The 10,104-nt window shown below is 42.8% G+C and overlaps 1 protein-coding gene across 3 annotated transcripts in view; it reads left to right on the top strand.

The window, feature by feature from the left end:
- Positions 1-10,104, top strand: part of tox2 (TOX high mobility group box family member 2) — a 111,566-nt gene that overhangs the window by 48,960 nt on the left and 52,502 nt on the right. For all 3 annotated transcript variants that reach the window (XM_019861133.1, XM_019861132.1, XM_019861131.1), the window contains exon 3: positions 1,824-1,883. In XM_019861133.1, the coding sequence (XP_019716692.1) occupies positions 1,824-1,883 (60 nt within the window). The remainder of the gene's footprint in view (positions 1-1,823; positions 1,884-10,104) is intronic.

Here is a 10,104-nt window from a genome sequence, read left to right as displayed (position 1 = left end):
CAGATTCCAACTTTTCTAAGAATTTTTTTTCTTGCACTATGATAAAAGAATTAATTTAATGTAACATAACATTTTCTCAACTTGAAGCTCATTTTATGTGCACAAACAGATTTGTAACTAACCATTTTCCTCATAGATTTCCAACTTCATCCTTGTGATATTTGTCTTTTTCATATTATATTCTTGTATTACTATGCCATTTTCGAATATTTTCCCATGCAGTTAGAAACTGCAGCATTTTCCCACAAGACCCTCCGAACCTTTTCCAACTCTCCATCAAGCCGAAAAATGTGCGATCAAGCCTGAAACAATTTTTGCACTTTGCCATGTGGATGAGAAAAGGCCAATGCTGCTGATTCACAGATCCCGATCAAACATAACCAAGCTTTTAGGTCTTACCGAGGAGACAGAGGTGTACCCCTGAGCTAAATGAAAAAAAATCCGCGAGTGGGTGAATGTTTAAGTGGGTGGGCTGCGGCAATGGAGCGGTTTATTTGGCTATTGCGCGATTAACGGCGAGGTCGCAGCCAGAGGCCTGCAGCATGAAAGACAGACGCGGCAACACAACGCAGACATTGGACCACATGTCCATCCGTGTGTCTGTGTCACACTTTTTGGCAGCCGCAGCTTACAAGGAAACAAAGCACAACGCCTGTGAAGGCCTGTAGGGGCCGAGATGAAATACAGCTGCTACTGTTATATAGCTGAACATGTTGGGTTTGACTTAACCATGAACACTTGCGGAAGCATTTCTGGAAAAAATAAATAAAAAAAAAAAATCCAAATCTTAAAGCTGTCGGGCGATGTTGACGCAAAAGGTGGTGCTGTAACTGATCGGTCAGTTTAGCCAACCAGATACGTGAAGAAAACCACTTCTCGGGATTTATTTCCCTCAGTATTACGATTTAATATGTGATTATTTTATTCAAGGACCTCTTCCCATGTGTTTTATAACAAATTAATCTGTATTATAATCAACAAAAAAAAAAAAAATCCAAATCTTAAAGCTGTCGGGCGATGTTGACGCAAAAGGTGGTGCTGTAACTGATCGGTCAGTTTAGCCAACCAGATACGTGAAGAAAACCACTTCTCGGGATTTATTTCCCTCAGTATTACGATTTAATATGTGATTATTTTATTCAAGGACCTCTTCCCATGTGTTTTATAACAAATTAATCTGTATTATAATAAACAATTTTATTGTTTGGGGTATGATTTTGTGTGTGATCTTTTTCAGACTCAAGAAAAATCCAAAGAATAAAATTATATTTTTTGTTGAACAAAATAATCAGCAAAAATATAAGAATGGGCAGTCATTCTCTTTCTCTAGAAATGTTTTGTGAATTTTTTTTTTTTTTTTTTTTTTGCGTGTCCTCAAAAGTAACTTCAAATCCTCTATTATGAAATGAACCTGAAGTGATAAAACACTGCTAGAGGAGTGAAACGCTATTTGACAGCTTATCATTCTGTTACGTCTTTGTCACTTTGTAAGTAGCTCGCTCACACGGGCGCGTGCGCGCGCACACACACACACACACACACACACACACACACACACACACACACAGTTGGAAGCTTTAGGCACGCTGAGGGGAAAAGTGTGAGTTACACAAGCTTTGACAAGGCCTAATTACGCGTGTCTCTAATGAACTGTAATTACTGCCACGCACCAGAGCGCTGAGGTCCGTAAGCCAACGACTTGTAGTCATTAGGCTGCTGTGTCGCTACCGTTTCTCCGCCGACTGACTGGGGAGCTGTTTGCCGCTCCCCGTTGGGATCCCTCAGCATCCCGCTTGTCTAATTGTTTCCTCCTCTCTTTGCAGTTTGATGGTGACAACATGTACATGAATGAAAACAGCCATGAGTTCCTCCCACCCGGCCAGGTGAGTTCCAGCGCGTCTTGTCGACATCTCGTCGTCGGGTACGACTTTGAGCACAGTGGCATGTGATGAGCGAAAGATAGAAAGTTGAGGTGATAAATCTCGACACAGAGACTCAGGTGTTTGCATGTCAGGGGATTGCTACGTTTAGTCTGGGTTGGTAGTGGAAGTTACAGAGAGTCTTTGCCGCATCAGTATGTTTTTGCTGCAGCATTTTTTTATAAATCAGTGCAAACAATACAATTCCAATTTTTTTTTTCCATATCCGACCCGGGCTTCTTTTTTATGTGGATATAAATCGGATATGTATGGGATACATCTGCAATCTCAACCCTCATGTGTACACATCTGACCTATCCATCATCAAATTCCAATATGCGCGCCGCACAGGGCGGGGGAGTCCTTGAGAGGGAGACTCCTGACAATCGTCCATAATCTTGTTTTGAGTAACAGTGTTGTCTTTGTATTTTATTTTAATTTAATTCTACTTGAAACATGAACATGAAGCATAAAGTTGACATATTAGGTGACAATAGTAATTCAGCCACGCAGACAGTTAATTTATTACATGTGACATCATATTTACTAGATCGAGGGGTGTTGCTTCATTTCTACAAAATATTTGCACCTCCTCACGCCTCACTTCTCTGCCGCTATGAAATGAGGATGAGCCCCTGCACGTGGGAACATATTAACTTCCATAAACACTGTGCCACGCGACATCATTTCTTTGTGCACCTCATGCGACATGTTGCCTTCAAATGAGAAGTCGGGAACATATTAACTTCCATAAACACTGTGCCACGCGACATCATTTCTTGGTGCACCTCATGCGACAACATGTTGCCTTCAAATGAGAAGTTACATTCATTTTTGATGAATCATTTTGGATGAAACAAAAAATCCGAATTGGGCATCGCGTCTTGCAGTGTGAACATACTGACTGGGTAAACTGCAGTAACAGCCATCCCGTTACCTCTGCGTCCCGCGTCCAAGACGCATAATTTTTCTCGCCAGACGCACAGTTGCAAATAATGTGCGTTTTTGGGACGCAAGGAAATTTCTCAGTCAAAAAACCCCCAAAAACTACGGTAAATCTTTTTTTCCAGCAACGGTCACAGTTTGACAATCGCCGCCATTGTTGTTTTAATCTCGCGTTAAGTAATCTCGCGAGACGAGATTGGCTAGATCGGCCTTCACCTCGTGGAAAGCAGACGATTCCCAAGTTGTGTAATGCTAAAACAAGTGTTGCGAACAAGTGGTGCGAACGTTTATTGCGGAGATATGAACTCAAAGACTGAAATAAGATATGAGCTCAAATGATGAAATAAGAACCTATTTCTCAGCAAATCTTGTATTCCTGAATTATTTACATTTTTGCAGCATTTGTTTATAAGAAATAAACCTATTAATAATGTATATTGTTGTTGTTTGTGTTATTATCATATGCAATTGAACAAGTAGACCATTTCAGAATTCGAAATTTGGGACTTTCTAAATGCCTAATGGGACTCATACTTTTCTGATCAGCGAGTCCCTGGGACTCGCAGAGCTCAAACTGTAAAATTATCACTGCAGTAATATTTGTTTTTTTGTTGTTTTTTTTCACAGAGGATATAGAATATATACCTGTGAATGTAGTTATATTGTCTGCCCACATGTGTTGCTGCGAAAGCCTTCTCCTTTGGTCCTTGGGGGCTAAGTGGCGCCAGTGAGCACCATATTGGTGACTCCTGGTTAATAGTCTAGTAATATATGCCTCACTCCTGCGACTAATCCTTTACAACTTTCTTTAGTTTGGTAAATGTATAGCCATGGCCACTATCCGAAGAAACAGCATTTACGTTTTGTCACTTCTACTTAATCTTGTAGGTTTTTTTTCTTTTCATTTCTTTCATTATTTTTATTTCCAGAACTTCAAACAGCAGTCATTTTCATGGACAAAAATACAAAATACGACCGGCAACCGTGGAGCTAACTCTGACTTTCACATTCACTTCATTTGAATGGTTTAGTCGTCATGAAGCACGGCTTCGCTTTTGAGTGATTCGGGCCTTATTGCAATGGCAGTTAAAATGGAGGGAGGAGGGAGCGTTGGAGGAGGGTTTATGTGCATGGCAACCCTGCCTGGCTAGAATCTCTGCAGCAGCACAGCTGGTCCCGAACAACTGGGTGAGCATATGGTTGTGTTTGGACAGGAAGATTTGTCGGAGTTTGGGAAATAAGCCCATCTGACATCCACGGGGGAGTTGGGAATTTGTCTCTGTCAATTGTAATTACCCAAACCGCCTCACGGCCTCCACTAGTTTTACATTTCTGTTGAATTTACCGTACTGCTTTTTTTCGGGTGATTAATTTCTTAATGCACTGCTTTATTAAAAGCGTGGCTCAGAGCCCGGAATGAGACAAGAGAGTTGATGGTGCGGCTTTATTTTTTGTTTTCTTTCCGTATGATTTATAGAGTCAATTTGGAGATCTCTGGTAATAAATAGACGGATGTCAGAGAGTGATTTTTAACGTGATCTGACACATTCCCCGGGCTGTCAAGGAACTCTTTAGATCCACAGCTTTTATTATCCATTTGGAATTCAGCTTCTTACAGCACTTGCCACTGAGTGATTACAAGATGTGCTGATGTGCACTCTGCGTTTTTGCCGTCTTACCGGCGAACAGATAAAAGCCTTGCAAATGTGGCGTACGTGATTGACAGGGGCAGAAAGGGGGGGGGGGTTCGCCGAGCGAGTCAAACGGCGTGAAACCGACGACTTTGCTTTGCTGCATGTTATTCTCTGTTTACTCTCAATGACCTCATATTTGACACGTGCCTTGCTCTGTTTGCTGTTTCTCCAAGTTCCAGCCTTCTCCTTCCAGCTGACAGCTCCAGTCGGAGAGGGCCCTCTTAGGGGCAAATTGCGAACAATCCCTGACGTGTAACCCATTTGCTAGTGCGCGTGTTTGTTTGTCCATGTGTGATGTCAAGTCAATTCGGGCTTCCATGCTATTTAGGCTAGTATGCTAGCTGATACCATTGATAAGCCTCATGGGAAGGTGGTTTTTTTTTTTTTTTGTGCGTGTGTATGTGTGTGTGTGTGTGTGTGCTGAAGATTAGAACTATTGATGACAGTTGTTCATGGAACATGGGTTCATAATTCTGTACATCTAGATGCATACGTTCGATGCTTATTCTTTGCATGTGTTGTTACAGACCACAGGAAATACATCAGTCCAAACAGAATACCGGTCTCTGCCACCATCTTGTGGCATTGTAAGTCATTAAAAACCTTTTTTGTTTGGATTTGGGGATTTTTGCTGTCCCCATTAGGGTTCGTTCCCTCTCCCCCACACTTTGCGAAAGAGTGTGTCAAAGATTCTTTTGCCAAAATACCCCAGGGATCAAGAAGTACAGTGCACTTTTCACCCACTTCTTCCAAATGAGAATGTTTTGAGACTCACGCTGCTCACGGCTTTTGTTACATAACATGGGGCAGAGCTACTTGATCCTTGAGTCTGAAGTGCCCACGAGCCACCGAAAGGAAAATAAAAGTGTCGAGTGTATTTTCACTGTGACTGCGCTTCATCATTAAACCACCGGCGACCACTTGTCAATTAGTATGTGCAATGATTACTTGCAAAGTTGGAACCGTTTAAAAGAGTTCTCCGTCTCTGTAGAATGTCTGTGACATTCTTTTGTCTCAATACCACAGGGATCAAGATTTAGAGCAACTTGCCTGACCCTCTTTTTGTCAAGCCACTGCTGAACCAAACAATCAAGTATGCAGCGCTCAACTGTATCTGAAGACTGCTTAGCTTTTGGCTTTGAAATGGTATCCTAGCTTCAGACGAAACACAAAATATCGCATCACCATGCGCGTCTCGTGTGCTTTCTTTTGAGGAGGAGCTACACAAGTATTGCTACAAGCAGAAAAGAGGAGGGACTTCTACTTCTCCTCCGGCAGAAAAAAAAAAGTTTGAACATTGCTGGTCAAGCTGGTAGCTGGTGGTAGTGCGACATTGGCCGATAAACGCTGTCTTGATTCACAGTTCAACAGCTGTAAACCAGTCAATGTGCTCACCAGGTATGCCAGCGTCCTCACATCCCATTCTCCAAGCCTGCTCCCTTTTGGCTCTGTTCTGGCCACTATCGGAAGCTGACTGTGTTGTATAGCTCTTGGTGTCCACAGACCCAATGATTATATGGTCCCACATTGTTTATTTCACCATACTGTGTGTGTGTGTGTGTGTGTGCTGAGTATGAGTTCTGTTTTTGCAGTAGCTCCGTGTTTAAAATTGCTGCTCTTCACCCAGCCTAGCTACCAAATCATGGGTGGGAAAACTCGATGCACGGGAAGTATGATGTAGATTAGCTGCACTGTTATGTTACACAATGGCAAAATTCAGAACGACTTTCTCATACAAACATTTTTGGAAATAGGCAACTCCCAAAAGATTGACTTTACTGTGCAATTTCACACTCAATGTGTGGGAGGGCACACCAGAGATCCAACTATTTGTTACCAGCTATTAAAAAAACAAATTTCCATAGTATGCCCCCTTTAGCTTTTTATTGCCTGTTCTCATTTTCTTCTTAGCTCAATTGCAAACATATTATTTTTTTAAATATATGTACGTGTTTGTACAACCATGTCCATGCCACGAAAGTTAGCATTCTGAGAAATGAGACAAGCTTTAGGGATATTTCTATAAATTCATTTAATTCCTGCGAAAAAACAGTACTGCATACACAGGAACTGTATTCCTGACATGCAGCGGCTTAAAAAAAAAAAAAAAAAAAAAAGCAACAACAACAACAAAAACCAAATTCGTAGCGCCTCAAGCTCGCTCTTCTGCTTTATTTTCTTCTAGTTCTTTGACTCTCCCTCATTTGCTCCTTTTTCTCACTAGTTCCTTTCTTTCTCCATCACACCTCATTGCATTGAAATGCATTTGGGTCAGCAGCTCAGTGCACACACTGTGTAGAAAGTGTGAATGCGAATACGCGCTTTCGCACAGGATGTTCAAAGCTGCACCCCACTGCGCGAATCTGGCCACGCCCTTCTTTTGTTGTTCATTGGTTTCATCTACGTTGACAATTTATTGTACTTCGAATGGATGTGTGGGCAGAATGTATTTATTTATTTGATGTGGCAGGTCGGTGACGTTCAGATGATCAGCTCATCAGCCAGCTCTGAAGCAGCATGAGAACAATCCTGATTATTTGTGATTAGGTGTGTTGCTCATGGGAAAGCTGGAAAACAGGCAGGACAACGGCCCCTGAGGACCGCCTTTGGACACCCCTGATTTAGAGTGTCCCATTAACCTGCCACGCGTGTTTTTGGAATGTGGGAGGAAACCGGAGTACCCGGAGAAATCCCACGCGGGCCTGGGGAGGACACGCAAAGTCCACACAGGGAGGCTGAAGCCGGAATCGAAACTTGCACCTCTGCGCTATGAGGTCGACGCGCTAACCACTGGACCGCCGGGCCGCCCATCTATCTTCATATGTTTATTTATTTCTACAACAAGCCACAAGTCAGCTGGAGTTTAGGGCCAGTTACTCTCAAACCTAACGAGGACAAGCGCCATTAAAAAAAAAAAAAAAGGGTCTATGGAGTATACCTGTAGCTTGTTGGTCAGTCACACAACTGAAATCCAATCCACCTAACCCTCGCCTATTGAAGAATGGGCATTGGGTTATTCTGTGTATTCTGTGGAGGGGATTTCCTCAAGTTCATTCCCTCTCTTGGGCACAGAGTGACACAGATTCATGGATCCCATCCATTGTCTTCCGCTGTGACTACTCGTTGTGTCCAGACAAGCAGGAATATACCATCCCCCAACCCCTCAAATATAAAAACTTCATAGTTGACGGTTTAATCTGCGCAATGAATTTAGAGTGCCCCCCCCCCTCCTTGCGAGACCTTCAACTTGAAGTGGGATTTCACTCTCTGATTGTGAGCAGAACAGCAGGCGCATTCAATGGTTGCGTTCTCCTGGCATGGCGGGCGAACTGGAAAAGAAACTTCATCTGCACTTTACCTTGACGATTGTTTGCTTTGATGTCTTCCTCCCTGACTTATGAATCCGTTTAACAAGACCGCCGTTTGAGAGGAATATGTCATGAGGGTGGGGGGGGGGGGGTGGAAATGAGCAAATGGAAGGGAGGAGGCTGAGTGAGTCGGATGAACTGCACGGGGGAATAATTCCGCTAATGGAGTGACTGTTTGGATATTCAGCTGAAGTAGGAATCGGAGATTATGATCGTCCAATTAGTGTAACAAGGTTTTATTGATTGGCTACCGCTGTAGCATCTCTTCAGCCCCCCAAAAAATAAAAAAATTGCTGCATGTGGGTTTAGCATGCACTACGTGCGGCATGTTTAGCACAGGCAGCCAGCCTCACTAGTTCAGAGTTACCATCCGTCTCGCGGCATCAAAGCTGGAACATTATGGATTGCCGAGTTGAAAGGACTGCATTTGCATATTTCTTTCACTTTTAAGTTAATGCGTTGCCCTCCAAGTGTAACACAGGTACAAAAAAGAAACATCTGGTTGTGAATGATTACATTTATGTTTTAGTGGCTCGTTTGCGCTGGTTTGTCTTTAATTACTGCCACAGTAAGCAGATGTGGCAACTCACAGTGATGCTTTCATGTATATTAAAAGACCCGGAAAGAAATCATTTTGATCCTATGCAATTTATTGCGCACTTTTAGTCACGGTGTACAGTGGATGACCGGGGGCCAACTGCGAATAGCAAATTTCCACTAATAACTGACTAACACTCCATTAATATCCTGCAAATGATGATCCCGAAACACTTGAATGCTGTTTCTCTCCAAAAACTTCTTCAAACACACATTCAAAAGTACCGTACAGTAAACAGCTCACAGCTAAGTGCACGAACCTCCGCAATGTACAGTACGTGTTTACGGCTGACAATGATCGTTATTTGTCTCAACCAAAGAGACAATAAAATGAATGTCATACATACCGTAGATAATATATTGACATGATGATAAAAAGTAATTACACGACAGAAAATCGCAAATTAGCCAAAATCGATTCACAAATGTCGAACCGTGAATATGCTGGGATCCACTGTACTTAAAGGAGACAGATTTTGGAACATTGACTTTTTCATTGTTTGTACACAAAAAATGTAGGATTGTGTCTGTCCACCCATCCAATGTGAAATTAAAAACACATCTTTTCCGCTACTCAGCCCGTTCAATCGAAATAGGATTGATCGCATAAACTATTGATAGCGAGGAGAAAAACTCATCAGAACATGTGTCACCACAATGTGAGGTGTTCTGCACCAGAGGTTTAATAATTAAGCGTGATTTAATAGGCGGCAGCGTGGTGGGCAAGTGGCGAACACGCCAGCCTTACATTGAACAGGTCCTGTTTTGAAGTTTCAGCTCAGGACCTCCTATGGGGCGTTGGCATGCTGAAAAGTGTTCATATTAGCTTAATTAAAGACTCTTACTCGCCTCTAAGGGTGCCTGTGAACGGTTGTTTGTCGACATGGACTCTGGAGTACTCCGGGTTGGTTTTTTTTTTTCTCTTTTCTCAGCTTCTCTCACCAAAAATCAACTGGGATCCACACAGCTTGGCTCACCCTCAACCCCTGTGTCGACAAACAACATTTAGACTAGACAGATGGATGAATTTAACAAGCACAAAGTGTCTATCTAACACACAGGTTTCAAAGTCAAGGCCCGGGGGCCAGATCTGGCCCGCCACATCATTTTATGTGGCTCGCGAAATCAAATCAAACATGTCAAGTTCCATGATGCTTGCTAAAGTCTGAACCAAAATTTCAAATTGTCATATGTAATCCACAATAACAGTCATTATTCTTGACTTCTGATTTTAAAACTAGTTATTCATTAATTTGTTGTGCGCTGTGTCTGTGATATGTGGAGGGGACTAAACATTGCCCCCCCCCCTCCTTGCGAGACCTTCAACTTGAAGTGGGATTTCACTCTCTGATTGTGAGCAGAACAGCAGGCGCATTCAATGGTTGCGTTCTCCTGGCATGGCGGGCGAACTGGAAAAGAAACTTCATCTGCACTTTACCTTGACGATTGTTTGCTTTGATGTCTTCCTCCCTGACTTATGAATCCGTTTAACAAGACCGCCGTTTGAGAGGAATATGTCATCATGGGTGGGATGAGGGTGGGGGGGGGGGGGGGAAAGGAGCAAAGGGAAGGGGGGGGGCC

This window comes from Hippocampus comes, unplaced genomic scaffold (genome assembly GCF_001891065.2).
Source record: "Hippocampus comes isolate QL1 unplaced genomic scaffold, H_comes_QL1_v1.1 scaffold40, whole genome shotgun sequence".
NCBI lineage: Eukaryota > Metazoa > Chordata > Actinopteri > Syngnathiformes > Syngnathidae > Hippocampus > Hippocampus comes.
The sequence above is the reverse complement of the archived record's forward strand: the minus strand, read 5'-3'. Positions and strand labels throughout refer to the sequence as shown.